At 44.1% G+C, this 27,647-nt stretch overlaps 1 protein-coding gene across 1 annotated transcript; it reads right to left on the bottom strand.

Moving 5' to 3' along the window:
• Positions 1–707: 707 nt before the first annotated feature.
• Positions 708–24,024, bottom strand: nat8l (N-acetyltransferase 8-like). Its single transcript, XM_069672127.1, has 3 exons — positions 23,578–24,024; positions 22,127–22,291; positions 708–9,052 (listed from the first exon to the last, which is right to left on the bottom strand). The coding sequence occupies exons 1-3, from the start codon at positions 23,879–23,881 to the stop codon at positions 8,685–8,687; spliced, it is 837 nt and encodes a 278-aa protein (XP_069528228.1). The 5' UTR covers positions 23,882–24,024; the 3' UTR covers positions 708–8,684.
• Between the last annotated feature and the right edge of the window lie 3,623 nt (positions 24,025–27,647).

The following is a 27,647-nucleotide window of genomic DNA, read 5'->3' as shown; positions in this document are numbered from 1 at the left end:
TGACCGAGTTTCCTCCTCTCTGGCAGCCACATCCTTTTGCCCCTTTTATTTTGCCCTCCAATTAAGACCCTTTAAGCCTGCAGAATGGGTCTAAGCAGTGACACGTCTAACAAAGCCTAACCCCCATCACCTGTTTGAAATGTCACCTCATGTTGGCTGCTAATTGCAGGAGTTGTCACTTATTAAGCCGGCATAAAGGTGGCGCATCAGTTCTGTCTTGTCATGTATTTACACTCCTCTAGTTCTCTTTTTCGGCGGGCCTTCACTTTGCCCGTTGAACCCGCTGACAGGAATGCGAGGGGGGCTTTTCTCACCAGGTCAGTGCAACGGACAGTGTTATGGAAATCTGCCCCTCTATTCTCTCATTGTTCGGTGGTTTAAGGGTGCACGGCTGCCCCCCCCTCCCCTGCTTTGAGAGGGGGAGCGTGAGACCGGTACGTGCAAATTCTAGAGGGCAGTCTGCACTTTTGGAGTAGGGGTGTTTTAAAGTAGGTATGGAGGTAAAACAAATACTAATAAAGCTTTTTAAACTCTTTTGTTTGTGCTCTGTCAAGTTAAACGGTGTGCAGGATGCAGCAGAGTACTGGCTCAGACAACTGCATGCCCTTGCTGCCATCCCGACCCTGAGATGTGTAAGTAGACCCCCTGTTTCGCCCTCTTCCCTTCTTCTCTACCTGATAAAAAAAACTACTTCCTGTTGCAACGTATAAAAGCTTAATGCATCATCGTTTTTAATTGATACAATATATGTACATCCATGTTTCAATCATCGTCATAATGCAGAGAAATGCCATCTTTACATCTATACAGTGTTCCAGTTGTTGTCAGTATAAAAGAAAGGGTTAATAATCACAATAATAATCCCGGTGTGGTCAGACAGCAGGCTTCCAAAAGGAACGGCAGAAAGGGAACTGAAAGCTAATAGACCCCCGATAAAAACCAGGTTGTCACTGCAGTCTCACTGAGGTCGGCAGAGCGGTTGCGCCAACAGCGTCTGAACTATGACACGCCTCTTTTCTTCTTCTGTCCTCTCATGGAGCCAATAAATCTGTGTTATCTTTGAGCTTTTTACTGTACATAAGAATCTTCTCTTCCTCTTTCTCTCCCTGTGACTCTGGCACTATTTACTTATGTAAGTTTCCCAACTTCCCTCTCTTCAAATTGAACACCCTCCCCCGTCAAATCCACCTCACACACCTATCCATCATTCCTCCGGCTGGTTGACCCGCCTGCCTCCCCGCAGTGCGCCTGCATATCACTCCCCTGCTGTGCTTTGTGCGGGTCGGTTTCCTAACAACAGACAACAGCCATGACAGGGCTCCAGGGCAGAGAGAGCCTCGCGCCAGAGCCGCCTAGCATTAGCTATGAGCTAGCAGAGCCGCTGCTACAGCAACGCGAGGCTCCCTCCGACGACGTGAGAGTTCAAGCGGACAGGCGGGACAAGGAAGGCTGTGTCTGCACCCACAGGACAGAGACACCAAGGCTAAGATGGCGCGCTCTGTCGCCCCTGAAAGCAGCAGCTGTTAGTCAGTATGGGATTGTCATGAGGTAATACAGATGAAGACACCTGCATTACTGTAGAATCTCTTTATTAGTATCTTTAAAATATACCTTTATATATTTTAAATCCACAGTTTCTGTTACAAAAGGAGTAAAAATGACCCCCAGATGCTATTTACAGTAAAATATACTTTACAACTTTACAGTTACTGACTTACAGATTCAAAAAAAGACTTTGAATCTCGCTTGTAAGAAAAGTCAACATGAGTTGCGATTGTGGCAGCTGCAGCGTGTTTTTGAATCGTTTCAATCGGAGAGAGGTGGTAGTGAAGTTGCAGTGCATGTCTCAGTTAGTTAACAGGAAGTCTTTGTGGTTGGATAAAAGCTCGGTAAAGAGACTAAACAGCAGATTGCACTTTCAGAGAGCGGCGACGCCATCTTTGTTCCCGTCTGCTTGAACTGCTCACTCTTTAGCGTCCATCATCCCCCCTCTCGTTTCCCCCCGTTTCCTATTGACATCTGTACAAATATGCAGAGGTACACCTGTGTACTTCAACTCTTAAAAAACACATCTTTGACACCTCTTTGTAAAGAAAAATACAAAAGAACAGAAACATTTTACAATCAGTCACCCCTTCAGGCTTCAGTAGAACGAGTCGCAGTGCCAAAACTGTGACGGCATCACTGGACTAATAGGTACAGTTTAACATCAATGCAGCATTTCATGTCTTTATAAACCATTGTAGATAGTTTGTCGTTACTTTGTGGTTTCTCTCTGTTTGTTTTGTACTTATTGCTTGATTAGATGGCACGTGGGCAGGATTTTTGTCGAATAATACCAAGTAAATACAGGATTGTGTTGAAACAAAACATAGCCACATAAGGAATAAAAATGCAGCAATTACTGTCACCTTTGGCAAATTTCACCTCCAAAAATAGCCGTGGGTCGTCGTACGAATTAAACATTATGTTATTATGTCCTGTATATATGCCTATGATACATACAGTCCATAATACAGGAGAAACTTTAATCCATATTCTTCATAGGAAATGTAAAAAACCAAAACTATCTGTACCGTAATAGCAAAACAAGACACAGTTGTGCTACAAGTGCTTATGTGTTCTTGGCACCTGTGGCCTCAGTCCAAAGTGAGTCCTTCTGTATTCGCCACAGTGGAGCAAAATCCTCACCAGAGGTAGAGAGAGAGAGGGAGTCCATGCTTTGGAGCTCTGTCGCCGCAGATCTCCTCCCGCCGCACCACCACCACCACCACCACACCCCCCGTTTAACTGCCAATGTGGCACATTCCTCCCTCGCCCCTCGCCCTCCTCGTTAGGTGGAACAATCCAGGCGACAGCCATCTTCTCAGACAAAAAAAAATGAACTCCATCGGGATCGGATAAATCCAGCAAAGATGACAGGTTGCAGTAAATAATACATTAACAATAAGTAGAGATACGGCTATTTACAATCACACAACATGTCTAACATCTAATGTAGTGGTTTAGTCACTTAATGAAAGAACCAGTAGCTGCTTTTCACCCTTTTTCCTCATCGTTCTTCTCATTCACAAAGTAAAACAAGCAACCAGGAAAGATTTAAAACAGAGAAATCTTTCTAAGACCATAAATGTTGGCAGTTTACATTCATGCCTGTGAGTGTTCGCCCCCCCAAGGCTGTCGAGCACGGACACACACCGTCAGAGTAACACAACACACCCACAGGATCTGTACATTTGTGCAGGTTTTGAACGCTCTTCACCAGATAATCTGAATGAAATATTGATTAAGACAAATACTGATATTGAATGTGGCCGCGTCTTTAACATTTAAATAACTGTTGAAGTTTTGGCGTCATTAGCCTCAGTGTGGGCCTCTGTGTCTGCCATCAGAGAGCATCAGATGATCATTTTTGGGTTGTAAAGCACTCTAAACTAAAAGAGCCTCCTCCAGCAGGAGAGGCCTTTATGCAGCATACCTTCTCAAACCTCAACCAATGGGACAGCACGCTCACACTCAAACAAGTCACAGGAAAGCAAATAGAAGGTTGTTTTTGGATTGTACATCAGCAGAACATCTCAGAGGAATGGTTTGTAACTTCATTTACACTCCGGTAGAAGTTGCATACGTTTTAATTACTACATTCTAACATTAAGTATGCGTCACCAGTTTGAAACGGGAGGTGAGACTTCACAGGGCATAGCATTCACATGAAGTAGAAAACAGACATTGTTCAGACGAGAAATAAATGCATCATAATCAGTGCACTTCATCTTTACAATTCAAAATCACCCTTTTACTACCTAAAGCCATGCAGTCCTCGGGATGTTTGAACTCCAGCGTTTGATTCCAGTGCATAAGGCCTTTGCAAAGGCGTTTTGAATTATATTGTTCAGAATATGTTCTAGTTCTGTTACTTGTTTCTCCCAAAAATACAGAAAGGAGTGTTTTAAATTTCATCTGGCAAAAACTGAGATTGGCAGCAGCAATAATGGCTCAGAATTGACAGACTTCACATTCGTCCTCAAGCGCCAGACCCCAGATTATTTTTACAATCCACCTCAGCAAAGCTCATCTCTCACTCCCAACCCTCAGACCTCACCCTGATCTTAGAAAGAATGGGTTCAGTCGTACAGAAAGGACCCTAAACACACCGGCAGCGATAACTCTGATACGCTTTCTGACTCTCCAAATGCATCTCTTGACGTGTCTGTGAGGAAAGCCTCAGTAACACCTACAACTCTATCGTGTGATATCAGATTGTAGTGCAAATAGATGGATTACAGTCTGCCCTATTGTCAGAAATTTAGAACCAAAATAATAGGTATATTCCTGCTCTACTTTGTCGGCTCTTTATGACGCTGTTGCTCCAAAAACGTCACAAACTCTCTAGCAACAACCGAGTTCAAAGCAGATGCATCAAAGTGTTCTGAGGCATCCTCCACATGTCGGTCCGGCGGAAACATCTGGTGCTTTTTAACAATACTCTTTGATGCTCTCAGTGCATTTGCGTCTTGCTTTACTTTGTAGAATTTCCTTGAGAACTCTTACGTCAGATCCAATTAGAAGACAAATACGTGTTAGTCGCTAAGACTCCTCTAGACGGGGGTTTAGCACATGGCTTGAACAAAGAAAGGGAAGGGGAGGTAAGTACCAAGGGACCTGACATACATTGCCGCCTCGAATGGCGTCTTTAAGTAGCTATGGTCAACATTGTGGGGATTATGTATCTACCATTGACTGACAAAAAAAAGTGTAGCCTCTTGGTTTCAAAGGGAAGCCAATGCAGAAGTGTCCACTCCACTGTTTGCAAAAAGAAGCCCAATTGTATGAAGACAGATGAGAAAATACCTTGATTTATAACCTCAGTAAATATTTTCCCAATCAGTTTATGATCTCAATTCTAGTTTCAAGTCTTCCTGAAGAGTATGCTTGAGGGCGTGGCTACTTGTGATTGAAAGGTCGCTTTGGGAGCGACATGTCAATCACAAGTAGCCACGATAAAGACATCGTGAGGCGAATTCTCCATCTCATCCAAATATGGTCACTTCTGGTTCCAAAAAAGCCAGATGGCTCCAAGATACCAATCTGTTTGAAAGTGTTTTGGAACCTTTCCACAAGCCGGCTAACCATGTTACTTGACTTGATCTTATTTAGCCTGCCATTTCAGAATGGGGGCTGTAGGGTGATGCAGCGGTTAGCGCATGTGTGGAATACCTCTGCGTACTCCGGCTTCCTCCCACAGTCCAAAGACATGCTCGTTAGCTTGAGTCTAAATAGCCCGTAGGTGTGAGTTTGAAACATTGCCTGTCTCTATGTGTCAGCCCTGTGACTGACTGCCGATCAGTCCAGGTTGTACCCCGCCTCTCGCCCAATGACAGCTGGGATCGGCTCCAGCCCCCCCACGACCCTGAACAGGATAAGCGGTATAGATAGTGGATGGATGGATTTCAGAATGGGATACCGCTCCCACAGCGACCTTTCAACCAAGAATCAGACATTGTGAGGCGAATCCACCATCTTGCCCGGAGATGGTTACTTCTGGTTCCAACAAACAAAAAGTGGACCACTACGCATCACTGTGGCTACGTCCAGTTCTTTTATACAGTCAATGGTTTGTACATCCCAAAAATAGAAATGATATAGTGTGGAAAGTATAATCTAGACTTAGATGATGACGTTTGTTGGCATTATTCTGACACTGTTTTGATGTTATAACTAGCTTTAGGAGCAAAGTCTAACCATGACTCAGCTGCCTGCTATTCCTTCATCTGCATTTGACAAACTTGGCAAAGGACTTGGCTGAAATATAAGACTCTTTGCACTATGTACTCAGTGGGAATGCTTGATTTGAGTGCCCATCTTCAAAGTGTTTTGGAACCTTTCCACAAGCTGCTTTAATAGAATAATCACGTGCCCTCAACTCCTGTGTGATAAAGCAGGGAAGCTAACTGCTAACCAGCCAGTGACCATTAAATCTGAATGTTATTCGACTTTAGCCCGGCATTTAAAAGTGGGATACCACTTCCTAACAAGGGTTGGCTACCTCCTTAAGATTTGGGTAATGTCACACCTTGTTTCGCCTCTTGAGGATTCAAGTAATCTAAAATGAAACAAACCATTATAAAGTCACAAGTCTAAGGTTCCACTGTTTGCCATGTGCTAGGAGTTTCTCCCCTAAAAGTTATATTTGCATTCAAAGACACATTTCATGCAAATGGTACAATTTGTCTTTTTTTTTCCATACAAAGAAACACACATTTCTTTTTTATGTTCATCTATAAAAAGAAGCTTATTTTCTTTTTATAATATATATATTTATATATTATATTTATAAATTGTTTTCTACACTTTTCCAGGGCAGGCACCGTACACACACCGGGTACAGAGGCATGCCACATTGCATTGCTTTTTGCATTCTACAGTTGGTTGGCTGGCAGGCGTGATGTCATCCAGGCAGTTAGTGAGTTTATCCTTACACACACACATTTTCTCTCACTCTTTGTGCATCCTGCATACGACCGTGCATCTGCAACCTCGCACCAGCTTTTCCTCGGATCGTTAAACACTGCCTAGATGACATCAGAGAAGGGGCGGGGCTTAGGGTTGGTCCAACAAGCTTCAAATGGAATAATAAAAGCAGTGCAGCAAGGCTCTGTGGCGCATGCAGAGATGGGCGGGGGGAAATGGGTGTGGCCTGGGACAGGGGAAGTCAAAGGTCAGTGGAGGGTGTGCAGGGTTCAAATGGAAGGTTTGGGGTCTAGCCCAGGGTTGCAGACAGATTCATGAATGAGGGGGTAGGGAGAGATTCTGGGGAGGAACGGGCGGCCAGGCGAAGGAGGGTCATCGCTAACTTCATGATGATTACATTTGTATTCAATTTTTTTCTGTTTTTTTTTTAATCTTATGTGATTTTTTTTTTGTGTTGTATTTTTTGCTTTATATTTAACTTTTTACAAATTATGATTCATGATTACATAACTTAGGCTCAGAGTGGTGGATGGCTGAATCTACTGCTGGTTGTATGGTCGGAGGATGGAGATGGAGAGAGGTGTTATGGGAGAAACTTTAGTTCGCTACATGAACTGTATACACAATATAAATACACGGTGGAGGAGGAATACTAATGCCAATATATCTGTTTGAATCATTACTTGTGCTCAGTTATGTACTGTAGGTTTGCAGGTATTGCTAGTATGTTTTACCCAAGTTGATCCCCAATAACCTGCAAGAAGTTAGAGGAGTGTTGACGGTGGCTACTTTGAAGTTGTCGTACTTTTGACAGTAAAATTTGCATATTACAATGTGGTAATATGTGTTTACAAAATTACTCATCGTCAGTCAAATAGTAAACATATTCAAAATGTTAGAATTTGTCTTTCCTCAAGCAGTAAACAATTTATAAGTACACATAGAAAGTTTTGTTTTGTACGATAATACTCGACTCATAGCAAGAAAAGTGCGCGTCTGTTTACGCTAAATAAAAACAGGTTAGTTGTTCATTGCACAGTTGAAGCATGGTCCGATTTCTGACCATGGCCTCAACACACACACACGTACACACACAGTCACACACTCTGAACAATCACACACACACACACACACAGACAAGCTCTGACATGCAGCTATATTGATCTCGGGATCTGTCAGCGAGAAAGTTCCTCCCTCCCGTCACCTCAACCAATCAGAGACCCTCTCCACGGCTTCAGAGAGAAGAGCAGAGAGGGTGGAAGACAAAAGAAAGGAAGGGAGCGATCCAGTCAGATAATGAGTGAGAGAAAAGGAGGAGGAGGGCGTGTGAGGAAGATGCACTGTGTTGATTCAAATCCATCCAGGATGCAGGAGACACAGCGCATGTTCCGGTAACCATCCTGCCATCCTTCTCTCTCACTATGGGGGTCAGTAACACACTCTCGCTGTGCTTCAATATGGTGTCTTGAGAGGCTGGCTGACAGCCAAATGACGCGGTGTTGTGTTTGTGGACATGCTCTGTCCACAATGCACACATTGCAGAGCTTTTCCAAAAGAGAGTGTGTCCCAAAATCTCCCCTTATCTGCCCCTCCCAACCTGTCCATCGCTCCGTCCACCCCCGCTGAAATCTCACGTGCTCTTCTGCATCTAAACCCGTCTGTTGAATTTTTGCTGTGGGGAAATCAGGAGAAGGTGGGAGGGAGGGGAAGGCTTGAAGTAATGGGGGAGGGGCAAAAAAGGGCATTGTGGAGTAGTAACGAAGGGGAGTATTGATCAGAGTCACATGATCTGAAAACCAAAGGGGCCCGGGAGGGTGCCTAGTCAGGGTGCCAGTTGGATGTCGTCAATAAAAGCCAATTTGTATTCTCCCACAATGGAAAGGGAGGGGTAAAAGTACCAAAAAAAAGCTTAATAAAATAGAGAAAAAGAAACAAACTCTTCTTTAAAATGTAAAAGTATAATACAAAAACAACAGCAACAAAAGCAGAATAGTAATGAAAACGTTAGTGACTTTAAAGATGAAGTAGTAGAAGTGTTAAGTACTCGAAGTTATCTCTAATGACACAAAATAAATAAAAGCTGTCAGAGGAGAGGATGCGGTCGGTCGGGGCTCTCAGGTGAAGGAGGGTCGTTGCTCTCTCTCTCTCTCTCTCTGTCCCTCTCTTTCTCCATCTCCCCCTCTCCATCTCTCTCTCCCTCTCTCTGTCACCTCTCACTCCTCACGGAGCTGCAGGCGGTAGCGGCTGTAGCGGATCTGGAAGAAGAGCCTCTCCAGCGGCGAGCGGCTCATGCCGGGGAGCCTGTAGTCCTCGCTCTGGCCCGTTCGGCGGAAGCCCAGCGACTCGTACAGCTTGTGGGCGGCCAACTTGACAGCCGTCGTGCCGAGGACCACGGCAGCGTAGTTGTTGCGCACGGCGAACTCCAAAACCCGACGACCCAGGGCCTTTGCGATGCCTTTGCCGCGGTAGTGGGAGTCCACCGACATGCGCCGCAACTCAACCGTGTTGTCATCCTCACGGCCTTGTGCCGCCACGATCCCCACCACACGTCCGTCGAGCACTGCCACCCAGAAACAGGAGCCTGACGGAACAAGAGACAACAAGGCAGATGAAGTTAGGATTGAGGCGTTAAAGATAAACAGTTGTCACATTTTAGAAATACTTTAGAGAGAGTCACATGAGAAGATTGACTCCACTCTCACGCCTGTGCGGTAAATACTAAACTGGAGACGGCAGCCAATTAGCATAAAGACTGGAAACAAGGGGAAACAGCTAGCCTGGTCGAGTCCAGCACTAACCATTTGTATGTCCCTTTTTTCAATCCCTATTAATATGTCGTGTGTAGTAAAACTCTGGGTTGTGAATTAACTGACATTTGTAGTTTGTCTTTTAAGTAAGCCTTGGAGTTGCTGGAATCTGGAGTACGGTGGCAGGCTAGTAGTTTCCCCCTGTTTCCAGTCTTTGTGCTAAGCTAGGCTAATCCGCTGCTGCTCGTAGCTACATACTGACAGTACAAACACAACAGTGGTTTCAAAGTAATAAGTAGGGGTAATAAAGTAACGAGACGCTCGCTCAGCTGTTCCAACAGACAAATCACACCGGTCTTATGTAACAAAAACAAACTCTTAATTTGGATGAATAGATAAAATGAAAAATTGGACGGCCAGGGGAGGTCGAATGAGTGTTTATCTCCAGAAAGTCAAATGAAAACAAACGTCCATTTGCAGCGTGTTATATCATGTCGTAATGGCTTAAACGCTCTGAGGGAGAATAGAAGAAGGGATGCAGGGAGAAGATGAATGAGGAGGGCAGAGACCAGCGTCTGACCGGTGCTTAATGGCATTAACCACTCAGGGAAACACTGCTGATTAAAAGCGCAGCATGACGGGGCGGTAACTCCGGGCTCACAGTGTAGCGGAGACATTGATCTTATCGGACGAAGAACGTTTTGGCTTTTCGCTTTTTTTTTCAGGGTTTATAGAAAGAAAACTTGAATTTTACATTAAAACTGAAACAGATACATGAAAAGAATAACACACTGACAAGGCAAACAGAAATGTCAGCAGACAATGCTCCTCCACCAGCTAAGAGCTTGACTCTCCAATCGTTTTAATATCGACCTATATTCCTGCTGCAATTTCTGAGCCATGACACCGAGTGATGAGGTTGCAAATTATTTCACCTTTTTTATAGTTTAGATTTGTTGGAAAAAATGATGTGATATAAGCTACAGAGGCTTTTTATCACAGCTGTCAGTCTCTGTGCGTCACCTGCTGCAAACACAATTAGCTTAAATGTTTGTTTTTCTGTTATGTGAGCTTTAGAGGTACAATATAGCTCTCTCTGTTATACATAGTCCCCACAATACTTACTCTTGAATCAGTAGTTCACAAAGAAGACTTGTCTATAATGCTGTGTCATCATCACCTTGTGTTTAAAAAGAAGCCTTTGCTTAATTTCCTTTATGATCATAATCTTTCAAGGAAAACGACCGCTTCCACTTCCTGCCTTTTATTACATAATCCCGTTCAGAACAGCCTTTCCATCAATGTCAGCAGTATTTACGGGCTGTGTTGGCAGCGCTTACATGGTTTTGTATTAATATGCCATCTGGTTGTCATAGATAAAGTTAATCTGATTTTTCCGTGACTGCCAGCGGATGACCTGCGGACAGTAAAAATCTACGTCCGTCTGTCCATGAGCTCTGGATCCTGACTCTCCTCTCTCTTTCTTTGCCTTTCTCTCACTGTTACACAAACGCACACAACACAGGCGATGTCATTAACATCCCGCACCGTGTGTTTGGAGGGATTTGATGCCCCCGCAGGTCAGTGTTAAGCTGCTCGGGAGGCTTCTGTTTCTGAAACAACTGTCATATGTAGGAAAAGGCGAGCCAGGCGCGGGTTATAGCATCACTGGGCGACTGTCTGCAACTGGTGTTTCACTAATCTCTTAGAGGAGATGATTCATTCATAATCAGGTAGATTTGTAGCTCCTTGGGGTGCTGAAACTTCTTGAATACAAGCACAAAAGAGCGTCCTGTTACTCAAATTCAGACTAGTAATTCGCCAATTAAACTTTTGGAGATATTGGCAGGAAAAGTAAAAGAAATTTGACGATGCTGTTTAATGACGTTGCATTTTGTAACAATAAAAGTCATCCACCAAACACTCCTTCTTGTTGCCATTTGGGGACGCCAAAGCATGAAGTCAATTATGTGGAGCATTTGTTTAAGAGATCGTCTGTACACAAGCGGTTAAGAGTCTGCCGGCCTTCACTAATACTATGGAATGATGTTCATTACAGACAGATGTCAGAGCTGCGGTGTCAACTCCTGCCGGTATTATTACGCTGCTGTGGGGCGGAGGACGGGGGGAATATACTTCCATAAAGCCTTGCTGACCATCTGTCTGAACTGACTCTGTGCCAGGAATGAGGACAGCACAGGGAGGCACGCAAGCCATCCAACAGTCTGTCTGTATTACTTAACACCGTCTCTACAACATCACTTGATTCACATTGGACCCTGCTGATAAAACGGGAATAAAAAACATCTCTCCTGGCCCCTCCTCCCCCCCTGCCGAGCAGGGTATATTGACCTCTAATCTTCCTGACATCACAGCTCCAGGAACTTCACATCTGCTGCATCTGACACTTTAGAAGTGCATGGATTAAGCGAGCTATCATTATTTCTGCTGGGAACAGCACTTCCTGGAGATGGGACGATCGGAAGACTGAGAGAAATGGTAAGAACAAAAGGGATGGAGAGGACGATGCTCTAAGAGTCTGCAGAGCTGCAACCGAAACATCACATTTGATCCAAAATAAATGCAGCTTTGAGGCATCATTTCCCGTACGCTGTATTATCCGCATAAATTTACAGATGTGAACTTAGCATGAGGGTCACCATTTGGAATCCCAGTGGGAAAATTTGAAGAATAACCATGGTGAAGCGCTTTATGGGCTCAGGTGCTGAACTCTTGGATGAAGCTGTGTTTGAGTCTCTGGACTTTGAACTGGATTCATTCAAGGTTTTTTTTAGCCATGCTACCACAGTGGCTCTCATGTCACCACTTAAGTCCAGACTGAATCCTCTCAACCATTATGGGATGGATTTCCTTCATGGTCCTCAGAGGGTGATTACCTTGGTGTTTATGGACTTTCATCTAGCGACACAATCAGGGTATCATTTGAAGTTTGGAGTGAAATGTCTCAATAACTATTGGATAGATCGCCATGAACTTTGGTACACAAACTCGTGTCCCCTTCAGGATAACTTCTACTAATGATCCTTTAATGTCCCATGTAGAGACGTTACAACATTTCAACTGGTCCCATACTTTCACCGATGATTGAATAACCCGCCCCAATCGTCCACAGCAGTACTTTCTGTTAAGTGCAAGCAAATGTTGGCGATCCGGAAATATATCGTTGTCCTGATTAGTTGTCTTGCAGTATATCAATTATCATCGCTGTATCCTGATATTATCGTTATCGTGGGACGCGTATTGTATCCTGACTTCCCCTGTGATTCCCACCCCTAACGCTAAACCAACGTGGTGTTGCTAAGTTACCATGCTGATGTTAGCAATTAGCTAAAGACACTGCTATCCATCCAGACTGGCTGTAGATTTAAGTTAAAGTTTCCTCACAGGCCCGTCTCTGCAAACTAATTGCTTTAGTACCTCGGATTTATAGTTGTGAATTTCAGCTTTCTCGCATTAATTCTGTCTGTTTGGCAGGCCAGAGGACGGAGGCTCCATTTAGCGAGTCAGAGTCAAACAGACAGAGTGACAGACCAGATTTTTCCCGTCTCGAAAGACGTGACTCCTTTGTCTTGGATTGGGTGTCTCTGTGAAGAGTTTGGCAGGCTGGTATGAGAATAAACAACGGATGGGGACATTATTGTGTCGGACGGTTGTTGAGGGAAACAGGAAAAAGGCAATGAAGAGAATATTCATTCAGATGATTTATATCTTTGGATGAAGCCAATCCTTTCAATCTACTCCTATCTAACATCCCTCTTTCCTGCTGAATACTGTAGGTTAAAGATGCATGCATTCATGAGGGGAGGTTGCCACAAGACTGATTAGAGAGACAAAAACAAACATTACCCTGTTGTGCTTTTGAGCAAGTCACTAAAACCCCCTGTTGCTCCATGCCACTAGCTCTTTTCTAAAGGCTAAAGCTCAGCGCAGTATTAATAGAGTGCAGTGTGTAACCGAGGCCAGAAAGTCGCATAAATGAGCTCCCTCACTCTTAGAAAACGAGAGGGAAGAGGTACACTGAAGAAGATCATTCATGTGTCCCCTCTGAAAGACAGAGTGAGCAGAGGAGGAGCAGGGAGGAGGCGAGGCATCTGCTTTAACAGTAATAGTGATGAGCCTGAAAGGATCCATTATTGCTGCGAGGGCACAGGAACACGGTGGGGGGAGGGAGGACAGAAAATCTACCATTATTACAGAGGGGGGGGAGGGGGACCTGAGGAATACAGATGAGATCTCAAGACGAAGGAAGTGAATGCGAGGAAGAGGAAGAGCTCTGCGAATCATTGGTAATGATTCTGACACGAGCAGGAATCAGATTACTGCGATCTTAATGCGGCGGATCTTATTTCTTTAACTACTTTACAGGGATATTAATAAGCCTCCGTGCCCGTGGGTGGGAGTGTTAAAATCTGGCTGATATGAACTCGCAAAAAAAAGTCGCACACATGCTCAAACACACGGATAGTTTTTAGGCTTTCTAACAAGATTTTCCTTCAGACGGAACAGAGAGGGATATTTCAGTCTAGACGACGCCTCACTGTGCTGTCCTGAGCTCTCTGTGGGTGTAAGCCGCCAAAGAAATACATATAAGCGGCTTGATTTCATCCTCGGGGTGTTGTTCTAAATGTTGATTGAACAATTAAACTGTAATTTATGGGTATTTTTAATCTTCTTGCGTGTGTCTCATTGTTGCATGGTAGATTTACCACAAGTGATTATAGTGACCCTGCCAGGCGTTAAAGTGCACGGCTGGGTTAAATACTTGATTCTGATTGGTTAATTACAGCATTCCGAGGTCTGTTATTTCTCGATAACAGACCGTCGCTATGAAGAACAGACCGTCGCTAGGGATGCAGGATCCGGAGGACTAACTGTAATCATATCAATCCGCCGAAAGTAGTCTGGTAAATTTGACGGTTTGTTTACATAGTGGGGAGACAAAACAGCGGAGAGAAAGCAATAAAGGTTAAAAGGCCTAAAAACTGCACGTGAAGTAAACATTAAACACAGTACGGGATACGGCGGTGTTTAAAGACTTGATGAAAATGTTGTGCGTAAAAACAGCTAGCCTAGCTCATTTTAAGAAGGCTACAGAGTTAATTTGTTGCTATGGATGCAGCTCTCCGTACGTGTAACAGACTATTTTTAAGCAGAAAACAGAAATGAAATCATTTCCGAATCAATATTTTGTGTCAAATTATTGATTTTGCCGTGTAACAAGCAGGATAATGTACAGTGAGCAGGTTCCTTTTGCGGATGGTTCCTCATAACAACCTGCTCACTATACATTATCCCTTACATAAGGCATTGCTGCTGGTATCAATATCGCTATGTAGAATACATTCGGTGCAATTTATTACTATTTAAAGCATTTTTTTTCTATCCTAACAATCAGTTTTGACCACATTTATGTGTCTTATACGGCTTAGATGAAACATATGTTGCTCTTTCTTTCAAATTATATCCAGCTTATATTTAGCTTTATATTTTTACATGTTTTATCTTACATCTATTATCCAAAAGCCTTGGGACTGACTGACAAGCTGTTACAGATCTGCTATTGTTCGACACATATTCAGCTCATTTTAATGTACTTATTTATCTTCTTACTTTAGTCTTTGACTCTTTCCTTTAAAGAAGAAAAGCTCAACATGCTCTTTTTTTTCACTCTTATTTGGTCCTTTACAACGCACCATTATAAAGCCTTCCATAAAACAACACACACACACACACACAGAGACACACAGAGACACACCCTCCTCCTCAGGTCAGAGTGCATGCTGGGAGTATGGATTAGCCTGTCACGTATAACTCCTGCATCAGCAGTTTTCCTCCTCCGTCACGGACAAATGAGGGTGAGAGGGGACGTGACTATCGGACACAGGACGCACTGTCCACATGTGTACACAAACACACAACCCTGCAGTTACAGAGCATGAAAAATTCATGCGTGTCGAAGGATTTACAGCAGAAGAAGCCTTTACCATCATCTTTGCCTGTAAGTCAAAGCAGACAGAAGCACTGACCTGTGAGCTGCTACACTTCCATTAGCTCAGAGACTCATTACCTGCATCTTTACTGCTGCGTTTACTGCCTTCCTGCCCATCTAAGCATGTTGTCTGTATGCAAGCATTTAGATACACGTGCACATAGTTTACATGCTTTACTGTGTGCATGACATTGTTCTCATGGCTGCTGCTGCTGCAGCCTGAGCCCCCCTCTCCCCTGGGGTCAAAGGCCAACAGGCTGGGCTCCGCACACATGAAAAATGGACTCCAACATACAACATGAAGACCTACATACTTTATATTTACACTGTGATACCAAAACCATCACTTGAGTTATCTTTCATTATTTTAATTGGTCACCAGAGAGCAACGCTGCAGCTGACATGTCATCTGCTCTTTCATCCAGTGTCTTTGTTCAGTATTGATTTAAACAGAATGTAAAACAAAGGGTGCACGTGTTAATGCAGCGTACAGCTGAAGTAACACGCTGGTGACTTCTCCAGTAAAGCTGAGGACAGCACAATCAGACAGCTCTGTGAGGGGGTCGGCTATAATATAAAAGGATGTGATCTGTTTGCTTTGCCTGTTCTAAACTTGAAACACAAACATCTTTAATGCGGCCTTGTGATTTGAGAAATATTGAGGGGGCGTTGGTTTGGCTCAGTCAGTAGAGCAGACGCCTCATATACGGAGGCTACAGACCTCCACGCAGCGGCCGCAGGTTCGACTCCTGGTCTGTGATCATTTGGTGCATGTCACATTTCCTGTTTATCGTCAGCTGTCCTATATAATAAAAGTTCCAAAAAAAAGACATATTAGCCCCTTATACACTGTCAGTTCAAGGCGGGATTATTGCGCCTCGTGAAACAGCGCTGTATGTGTGTGTTTGTTTACGCCATGCACGCGTTTTGCTTCAACGACCAATGTAAAATGTGAAAGGAGGCATGACGGCGGAGGGTCGTTAAGGAGCTGTGGCGGAAGCGCAATGTATAAAGAGCTATTGTGACTGTAGGAGCCATAATGTGTTTTACCTGTGATGATTATTTGTTACGTTTCACTCCTTTCAATGGTTAATTATTATTTCCAGTAGTACACTCATTATTTGTGTCTGTTCAGCTGTGTGGCGGGAAGTAGGCAGAGAGGGTTAGCGGGTTAAGTATTTTCATCATCATAGTTTAGTTATCGCAGCTTTCAAGTCGTTGTTTTTGCCTTTTGTTTGAGTACTTTTGTCGTCTTTTGTTTAAGAAAAGGTGAAAATGTACTTTCCTTTTTAACGATACACATCTCAGTTATTGCACACTCATTTTACCATCTTAGTTCCTACAGTGACATTTTGAGAAACATGTATAAACAGAGAGAGAACCTGGCTAGCTTGTTCGCCCCGATTCAAGTCTGTATGCTAAGCTAAGCTAACCAGCTGCTAGCTTCATGTTTAGTCTATGATCTTGTATAACTCCCAACATGAAAAAGAATAAGCAAAGAATATTGTCCTTCTACCAAAGCTGCTACCTATTTAAAATGTTGGTGAATATGTTGCTTGTTTTTAAAGTAACTTTTAGTCTCTAAAATGTGAATAAATAGTGAAATATGTCCGTCAGAGATTTTCAGAGCTCACGGGAAAATCTACAAAAAACTTGTTTTGTCTTAGAAACAGTCTAAAGACGTTTACATCATTTACCACAAAGTTAAACTAATATAAGCTGCACATTTTCAAATATTGAAACCTGGAACGACTCTAAAGTTTAACTGCTTAAATTTTCTTTTTGATTACATTTTTCAGCGTTAAATTCCAGATTTCTGTTCATGTTTGTAAATGTGATTTAACTGTTGCTGTTTTGTTTTATATCTTTGTTAATTTAACACTTGTAGCATTGGAAATAATTACTTTCTAAGTCAACGTGAACATCTGCTGCCTCTAATACATTAAAGGATTAATAATAAATGACGTTCCTCTGTATCGTTTCAGCTTCATAAAGAGACTGAAGTGCTTTCTTTGGCTGTGAGGAAGCATCACTTCCTGTGTGCCAGGATGACAGCTAACCCAGATGAGCCTCTGCAGCGCCTCCCCTGCACCTTCAGCCACATGAGAAAGAGAGATGAAGAGGAAGAGGAGCCATACAGGTGGGAGAGGAAGCTGTGGCTCGGACTGCAACAGGAGGGAGGGAGGGATGGAGAGAAGGAGGGCTTATTAATCTGAGGAGCTCAGCTGTGGAGTCACAAACACACCCAGGAGATCCTTTAGTCTTTGTGCTCACTAGAAGCTGTTTGTTTCTCTTTCTCTCTCACACACACAAGAAATATATCTTATAGTTACGCAGCACACCCCTCCCAAACATGCCCCCGTTTCCTCTCAAGCTTTCCCTCTTTCTGTCTGCCTCTCTGTCGTTCAGAGCTAAAATAAGCACAGCAGGTACAGAGGAAGAGGCTAACTCCACACACACTCACACACACACATTTAAAGCTACAATGAGACTGACCGGCAGGTGTTATAATGTCCTCTGCATCCTGAGACCCTGCAGTGGTCATGACGCCTCATTAAGCAGCAGCATTACTGAGTGGGTATCTCTTCCAGCCAGGAGGATTCGGCTCAGTGTCTCATGTTGCCCTCATTAAATGATATTCACTGTTTGGGCACTAAGCTGCTTCAGACTGACCTGCAGTCACTGAGCAGGACAGAGCGAGAAAGGGAGGGGAAATCTTTCTGTTGCTGTTCCTACAGTTTGTCCCCCCCTTATGGAAAAGCCAACTTAGCCTCTACTTTTGAGTGATGGAGACTTGTAGTAGTGGTAACCAAGAAATATTTCCTACAAGACGAGGGAGAAATGCCTCAGCACCCGCCTGATGAAAGGTGCTGACTGGGGGAAAATGTGCTAAAGAATCCAACAGTAAAGGCGCCTGGTGTTGTCTTTAACAAGGCAACCTAGAAACTGTAGTAACAGAGGTAGACCTCATTATTTTAGCTGCTTACTAAAGTTCTCGAAAGCTGAAGAAAAACTATTTTAGCTAAGCTAGCTAGCCTTGCCCGTTCATTATATAGTCTTATTTCACAGCTGGGTTAAATACTTGATTCTGATTGGTTAATTACGGCATTCCGAGGTCTGTTATTTCTGGATAACAGACTGTTGCTATGAAGAACAGTCTGTTACTAGGGATGCTGCTAATCACACAATCCGGATGACTAACTGTTATCATATCAATCCGCCAAAAGAAGTCCGGTAAATTGGGCTTGTTTACAGAGGAAAAAGAAAGGAGACAAAACAGCAGAGAGAAAGCAGTAAAGGTTAGAAGACATAAAAACTGCAGGCTACGACAGAGAGATCTACAAAGCTGCGGTGTTTAAAGACGGTGAGTGGAAAAGAAAATGTGAACAGACTGACGGTGACGAGACAGAAAGCCAGGTGCTGATTCCTTCGGTCCCGTTCACCGTGTCTTACTTCACCATCAAAGGAAATGTTTCCATTTAATGTGAGTCAAAACAGCTAGCTTAGCTCATTTTAAGAAGGCTACAGAGTTAACCGTTTCTATGGATGCAGCTCTCACTGTGAGTGTAACAGACTATTTCTCAACGGAAATATAATCATTTTTAAATCAAAATTTAATGTCAAATTATTGATTTTGTGAGTAAAAAGCTGTGTAATAAGAAGGATAATTTAGAGTGAGCTGCTCACTCTACATTATTCCTTGCCTATTTCCCTGTTCAGGGTCGCGCGGGGGCTGGAGCTTATCCCAGCTGTCATTGGGCGAGAGGCACACCCTGGACTGATCACCTGTCAATCATGGTGCTGACTTTTTAAGATTATATAAACAAAAATATTTTCATACATTATATTTACATGAAAAAATACCAAGTGGAATACTAAAGTTTATTGTTTTGTGAGCTATAAAGCTAAAGTCTAGTCGTCCGATTCTAGATGGAGTCTAGTTCTGCACATTTACACATAAAGATTGCTGTTTTGCCACCAGTGAGAAGAATCTGTATCGTCTCTAATCAGACGAAACTTATCATGCTATAGAACATCAATGTGGATATATTTCCATCTGATCAGCCTCTTTCAGCGTGTCTTTCAGCAAGTGCACTGTACTTGTTAACACGCTGTGGGAGGACTTATTGATTGAGAGGCTCATTATTGGTTTATTGCTTCCAGTGAAGGACAGGAGAGATGGATGGAAAGAGCGTAAAGCTGAGTGTACGAAGAGCGTCGAGGCAGCAGATGTTGGATTTCAACTGCATCAGTTTCAATTTGTCAAACTCTTATTGAATATTGTTTTTTTAGTCATTAAGAGTTCTGTAATCCTTCCTGGGCTCGACCAGGCTGAATCTTCTGGTCGCATTTGATTCGATACTGCGCTTTAAACTTTTGCTTAATCAACATCTGCTTTTACAGCCGTATACAATTATACTCCATCCATTGTTCCTTCACTTGCTTTACAACCTCTCTGCCCACACACACACACACACACACACACACACGTTATTATGTTGTAAATGAATGAGGTGACAGCTGGCCTTAAGAGACAGCAGAGTGAGTGATCACAGCACACATGGAGGAGATAAGAGTATTGATTGGTGTAGTCCTTTCATGTGTTCGGGGGCATGTGGCTCCTCTATTACAGAGCGCTCTCTGCTCGCTTGTTAGACTTTATTCAATTCAGATTTCACTTAATCGTTAAAAATCACCACAGGAATGCTAGAGTGTCCTCTCTCTCTCTGCCATAAAACAGCGTCTCTATTCTACGTTGATTTTGTGTGATTAAAAATCCAAGACCTCAAAGACACTCACACACAGTCCATCTTACACATTTCCTCCTCACACACTTTAAATAGACCTTAACAAGTCGTCATAAACGCTCTTACGTTCATTTAAATTAATATACGATTCAGTCCATGTCCAGCGTGTGCCACTTGTTCCCACAGTACGCCTACAAAGTGCATCTTGGATGCTCCTTTCTGAGATGTTGTGACTGTACTTCTACCAAATATCAAACACTGTTTAAGTGCAGTAGCAGATTCAGTATAAACAAATGACCGTCTCCATCCTAGCATTGCTGAATAGCTAAGCTAGGTACTTGGCTCAGCGGAAGCTAGCTTTCAAAGCCAAATCGCTCGGAGTCACTGTCTGTTGGTTGCAGAGAAGCCCTTAAAGTAATAAGATTTTCATTTAAATAAATGTCATTTAAATCACTCCCAAAGAGTGAATTAAACCCCCATTCAGAAAGATCAATCACAGCTGGTTTTCCAAGATGGCGGTGCGTCCCAACGTAGCAGCTTTGTGCTCTTCTGCTTTTAACGCGTCTTACTGCTGCGATGTTCTTATTTTATTGTTGCATCGGTGGCGAGCACCTGGTGCAAAAACAATAAAGATATTCTCCTGTATTCTAAAGGAAACATCCAATATGGCTGCCGCTGATTAATCCACTATAGCGTTAGTGTTAACGCAGCTGGATTGTAGTTCATGTTATGTTACTAGCTACCAAGCCTAGCAGCCTACAGCTACTTAGCTACATGTTCTGTCACTCTGATTGGCTGTAGCATCCAGAGGCATTTTTGGGAAGCACCGGTTGGTAAAGCTGCTTTGAAATTAAAATGTTCCTGAGATGATGTTCCACATGTATTACTCTCTGTGAAGTGGTCCAGGTACTCCATGCTATGATTAGCTACATGCACACTTGTTAGCTATCTAAACCTTTATTTCTCCTACTGATGTTTAAAAGCCTAAAGCTTTCTTTGTAACATAAAATATTCATGATGTAATTAATGATTTGGAATATAATGAAGAGATAAGATCATCGCCGCAGTTAGCAACATGAGGAAGCAAACAGCCTCATAACATCCGGTTCAGATTCAAACGCCGCTGAACTCTGATTGGTGACTCTGATTCTCCAACTAAGCCCCGCCCACTTCAAACCAGTGAAAGGAGAAGGAACAAAAAATATAAATCTCTAGCGGGAAACACGAGGCCTTAAAGTCAACTACACAACAGATGACAGTGACATACGAGGTGCCTCTCCATCAGGCCTGCATGTTGGTACCCAGGTGTTTGCCCCCCCCCTCTGGGCCCATTGGGTTCGCATGGATATAATCATTAGCATTGTCCTGGGGCAGCGGTGCCTGACCCCCTCTAAACCATCCCGGCCCTGCGGCAATAATGGGAATGCTAAATTGCAACTGTGTATGCAGTGGATTACCAGGGCAGAGGGCACAATGTCAGAGGCAAAGAGACAATGGGGGGCAATTTAGCGGCTTAACCCACACCTGCTTTTTATATTGCCCTCGTGGTCCAGGTTAACACGGGGTAAATGTGTCCAAGAAATGACAGCGCAGGACGAATGTATGAAAATGTGTTTGTGGGGTCAAAACTCTCGGAGAGAATAAATAGTTTGTGAGACGCTAAAGTTCGATTGATTTTTCCAATTAGAAGCTTCAGCGGAGGAAATGAGCCTCGCCGACACCGAGTGTACTGCAGAAAGTGTATCAGCAGTTTTCTCCATGCAATCGATAGACCTGTGATGCAATGCCCTCCCCCTCCCTCCCTGCTTCCCCACCCTCTTCCCTCCCTGCTCGAGACCAAGTGGAGCTGCTCAGAGAGGAAACAAGTGGGGGAAGGAGAGGAGAAAGAGACGGGGAGGAGGAGGGGTGAGAAAGCAGAGAAAGCAGCATATTTGATGAGTCGCCTCTGGAAGACGCTTAAGAGCTACTTTTACAATTTTTCTGCTTTTTCAAAGTTTATGAACTTTTAAAAGTATTTTTTTTAAATCCTCTTAATTCCTTTCTAAATCAAACACTGGTGGTGGAGCATTCCCTGCTAACAAACCAGACGACATACATTCCTCTCATGGTGACTCTACAGTAAGAAAAGCATGAGTTCTCCCTGGTCTTACCTGTGGGTGTCATGTAATACGCCTCTATGTCAGCCATGTCCGTGTGCAGAGCACAGTCCAGATAACTCTGGATAACTTTCCTGCTGTAGTAGTAGCGCGCACCCATGAGAAAGAGGGGCGCACAGCAGGTCAGCGTGACGGATTTGGTCACGTAAAAGCACATTACTATGGAGAAATGGAAGAAAAATAAACGAAACCTGTCAGAAGAGAGAATCACATGTTTGATTTTGGCGGAATTTGACCCCAAACAGACACAGAAGACAAAAAGCAGAGGCAGTGTGACATCTTCAAACATCAACAAGTGAAATCATCAAATTGTGTTAAAATGGTGGGAAGTTTGACGGGGAGAGATCAGGGTTAGTTTCACACATGGCAGCAGAGTTACATCATCAGACTGTGAAACGAGGCGCATTAGCTGCAGAACACAACATTTGTCAGGGTACAACTTGAGTGTGATGTTGAATTCATGAGTCCATGTTGGAGTAATTAGTCGGATGTGACGCTGGGGGGCGCAAATGGGAACACAAACAAGCAGGCTGGGTGCTGCATAGCATGTTGTTGCGTGGCATGCAATAAACTAGTAGTTAGTTTACTCCGCTGCACCTCAGCGTGGTGTGAAACACCTGCGCTGACATGTAGAGGATGTGACTTAATCATCTATTAATGACGATTTAATGATCAATATCACTGAGACACAGTCAGACCGCAGTGAGGTAGAATTCATTTGGAGGCTTTCACAGCCGAGTCTGTCTTTTCTGTGACATCAGTGAGTCTAATTGACGCCGAATTGAGCCTCAGATTTTCAGTATGTAGCGGTTTGTCTGATGTGGACGTGCGTCACGATTCACGAGGCTTTGATCCGCCGAAAACATCAACAAAAGCCAAACGAGCTGAGTGCATAACTGGCGCATAAACTGCTGTGCAGAGGTAGAGGGGGATGCGCGTGCGCGCTGCGGGGGAGCGTGTATGTGTGTTAGGTAGCGCGGGGGGTGCTTTTTTTCCAGTACGTGCGCGCACCCTGTGGGCCAATCCTCAAATTCATTCACTCATTCATTCACGGCACCGGCATGTCATCACATCAGCAGCAGGCCCGCCGGTTATACACGTGCACCATGCGCCCGGCCATGCCTTTTGTTGCATGATGAGCAACATGCCGGTGTTTGCCGGCGGTAAGGAAGCCGAGGGGGCTCAGTGCGGTGCTGCAACAGATTTCAACTTAACTGAACATCGCCTACAGGGCCGGTTAGTGCAGAGAAACGTTAGTTTGTGCGGGATTTAAGACAAGAAGCTCAAATAAATCACATCAGAGTGCTTATATTAAAGGAAAGCGCAACAGAGACCTACACGTGAAGTAATAACTCCTTTATACATAATTAATGACAGGGATTACGCAGAAGTTTTTAAGGCTTTAAAAGTGGGACTACATGATGCAATGTAACGTGGGTACTTACCTGTCAGAAGAGCGTATAAAAACTGAGTCTTGGGCTGCTGCCTGATCCCCCTAAACGCCGTGTTGGGTATCCTCTCCATAATGCCCTCGTAAAATATGCGCCGCACCTCCTCTTGATCCCCGCGCTCGAACTCGCGGATAAAAACCGCATCTTTCCTCACATCCTTGGCCTCGGCGGGGTTCAGAGCCGCGCTGGACGGAGGAGAGCTCCACATGATCGACTCTTTTTTGGTCCCAGGTATAGCATCGTGTTCGTCCGCAACAATTTTAGTCTCGCAAACCATTTTGGGAGACGAACAATGCATGCAACTGGCCGCAGAAAAACAACTACAGTTCGGAAAAAAGGGGAAGAATGGGAGTGAAAATGGATGATGCGTGAGGTTTTGTTAAAAAACAGAGAAACGATGAAGGGGAGAAGACGAAGGGGGATGTTCTGCTGCAACCCTGAGCGTTTCTGACGACCAAGACTTGCCGGTGTGATTGGAGCAGTATTTATAAACGCGCAGGGCGGGTAGATTCAGGTTCAGGGGTTGGGGTGGTCCTCGCGCTGCATAGATTGGTGGAGGCGCTGCGCCGTTAAACGCTGATGGATGGACGGGGGAGGAGGGAGAGAGAGACAGACTCAGTCGCTCGCTCTGCATCTCATCAGGCATGTGTGTGTGTGTATGTGTGTGCCGGGGAAGTGTATTTCTTGAGGATGTGGGCCCATGAGGAGGGGGTGTGATGGTGAGATTGCGTAGTGAGGTTGTTTCTGGACAGGTTTCTCTTCATTATGTCTTTCAGTGAGGAGGATCCCCGGTTTGTTCAGATACCTTGGCTGTAAAGGATGCGATACGCAGCACAAAGGCGCGAGGTAAAGCGGGGGCGATGCGTCAAAAGTGGAGGAAATCCCGCTAACAGGGCGAGTGCCGCTTAGAAAACCCTCTAACGCTGTTTATCACTGAAAATGTCTCTTAAAATAATTAATATTGGAGGTTTGTGATTAAATTCGAGGTGAGATTTGTTAGATGTTGCCTCGGAGGGTGTCAGATCTCCAAAATGCATCATGTCGCTGCACATCTCGGTTGTTGCGCAGATAAAAAAGGCGACTTTGAGAGAGAGGGGGTGGAAAAGATCCCGACATGAGACAAATAGAGTAACATCCTGATATGAGTCGACGTTAAAAGGACACTATAAGGCTTCAATGTAGTTATTAGTCGCCCCTCTGTGTGCGCTCTGGCTGCAGGCTCTCAGTGGGCTGCGTGCAGCCTCCTCCGCCTGTTGACTGACAGCTCTGCTGCACTGCAGTGATTCCTCCACGGCTTCCCCTCCGCTTTGTCGCCCTGCTCCTGTCATACATCACTGCTAACACGGAGATTATATCTCGCCTTACTGCGCGTCTGGAACCTCCCATTAGCCTAATGTGTCGGCGACAAGCACCGTGCACCGGCACCACACGTAGCGGCGACTGCACCGGCTTTACGCAAGACTGTGGCGCAGGTGTTGGCGATGCTCTACACGGTTCTTTGTTGTCCCCCGACACTCCCTTTAATTAACCACGACTGTTATCGCACAGAGCCAAGCGTTCGTGAATCAAAGTGCTGCCATGTCTTGCGTGTGCTTTTATTTTGGCAGCTTTAATATCATGATGAGGAGATCAGGGTGGTTTCGTTGTAGTTTTACCACCAGCTGTGAACGTATCTACATATAAGGATGCATAGCAGCTTTAAAACAATAAGAGCCATGCCAATATTAGTATGACATCGTCCAATAAAGTAAAAACAGCAACGTCATTCCACATAACTTGCACGCGCTTATCTCTAAAATGAATATCAAGCGATAAGTGAGTTCTTATTTTCACTTTGTAAACCGTGTTTTCTCCGCAGCTCTCTGTGGAAGTCTTAAATCTCGCAGAGACATCGTCGCATATGTAAAGCAGAACTAGTTTGAACTGGATCATCAGAGGCAACCTGCTATTGATAAGGCTGCATCCACCCCCACACCCTCCTCCTTAAGGTATCCCCCTCCCCCTCCTCCCACCACAGAGCCGCCGGGGTGAGGAAGAGGATGAAGAGGAGGAGGGCGGGTAACCTGCAGAGTCAAAAATGTCCCCACACACCGCTCAGCTCGGATATTTACGCCACAGATAAACTGCGGTGGAAAGATGGTTGTCTCCGCATCAGCACCTGCTCTGCAGCGCTTCTCATTATCCCGGATGCTCTGAGCATGCGCAGTGTCTCCTTTTGGCTGACTTCATGTAGCGCTGCTTTCAAGTGCTGTCGGTGATGTCGCAACCATTAAATGACTGCACACAAACAGCTTGTTGTTAAAAATTATAAATGCATTTTATTATAGAGTCTGAAGAGGGGAATTATAGAACAATTGCAGTCACGACAACTCCCAGGTTAATCACAAAACATATTTATGATGTCCGCAATGTAAGTTTAACTACTGCAGCAGCAAGTGTGCACCACATCCTTTTAAAGACCACATCCTCCAAAAAGTCGTCTGCCCCATAATCGGTTTTCTATTTACATGGTACATGGGTATGTTCAAACTTTGCTGTGGTACTAAGAGAGACAAACAATTTACAAGAGACAAATGACTGCAAAGAGCCAAACGTAAAAGACACAGAGCACCACAAAGAGACAGATACAAAAACAAGAAAACAACCTCAAAGAGAAGCACACGACAACAAAGACACACAAACAACCAAAAAAGAGACAAACAACCACAAAAAAAGGCCACAAAGAGAAGCAAAAAACTACAAAGACACACAAAGGACTACAAAGGGACACAAACAACTACAAAGAGCCACAAACAACTACAAAGAGACACAAACAACTACAAAGAGATACAAAGAAATACAAAGGGACTCAGATCAAACAAAGAGTCACACACAACCCCCAAGAGAAGCTAATAACTACAAGGAGACAAAAACAACTACGAAGAGAAACAGGCACCACTCAGAGAATCTAACAAATACTAAGAGACCACGTGGACAATAATTCATTTCTTCATAAAAGCAGCCTCAGGACTTTCACAGGACGTCAGGCTGAATGCTTCTCAGATGTTGTGACTGATGGATGCTCTTAAACTTCAGGCTGTTTGTGCGCTCGTCAGAGTGAGAATGGATTTTTAATGGTGTAGTTAAAATGCTTTGTTTACTCTCCACATGAGTATCCCTGTGAGGATTTGATGCTCATTTGTATACAAAAGGTGCTCAGTGTGCGCAACAGCAAACACGACTGTGAGAAGGACACCGTTGCTGTCCGTCTCTGAACATCAGTGGAGGACAATCATTACGAAACCACAGGAAATGATGATTTTACAGTGTAGAATGATTACTTCTTCCACCATGCATCATAGCTACAGACCCGTTAGAAATCCACACACAGACTCACATATTGTTCCAATAATCTTGAATGTGACCTCTGACACTCTGTCTCTCCCTGCAGCTGAGGAAACCCCCCTCAAAGGTCACGGCTGGCTCTCGTGCCGTGCCCTACTGACTCTTTTCAGCGACTGGGCCGACCAGCAGGACTCGGCTCCGCCGCTCTGCAGAGGTTTAAGGATTCAGCACATTCAGAGTGTGAAAGCTTCAGTAGCCACAGGTTGGTTTTGCAGGTGTTGTAAATGCGGCTTTATATGGCAGCATTTTTAACCACCAAGCGACTGCAGAAGAGACAGACTTTAAAAAGACTCCCACCCCTCACCCGCCTATCAGAGCATCCCCACCCCCACTTCATTCCAACCCAAATGTTAGAGCTCTCTCCTTGCTGGACTCTTCTGCACACAAGACACTGTAGCACACTATAGAAGATATAAACAACCATCCATACCGTCTTAAAAGGTGTGAGATGTTTAACTAGATGTAAACAAGTATAAATAGTTTGTTCATTTTCAGTCAAGTTATGGAAAGTGGACATAAAAAGTGAAGCAGCATTTTTTATGTCTCTTCTGCCAGGACAAAGAAGTGAGTTCGATCTTTTCACGTCTTTAAATGTCATCATGTCAGACTTCCTTCAGCTGTGTTAGAGATAAGAAACGCTTCGTGTGTGTTTATGTTGAGAGCTCTGACTGACTACCAGA

Source organism: Semicossyphus pulcher, unplaced genomic scaffold, assembly GCF_022749685.1.
Source record: "Semicossyphus pulcher isolate SPU_LCO1_2020_fin unplaced genomic scaffold, fSemPul1.0.p SCAF_21, whole genome shotgun sequence".
Classification (NCBI taxonomy): domain Eukaryota; kingdom Metazoa; phylum Chordata; class Actinopteri; order Labriformes; family Labridae; genus Semicossyphus; species Semicossyphus pulcher.
The sequence above is the reverse complement of the archived record's forward strand: the minus strand, read 5'-3'. Positions and strand labels throughout refer to the sequence as shown.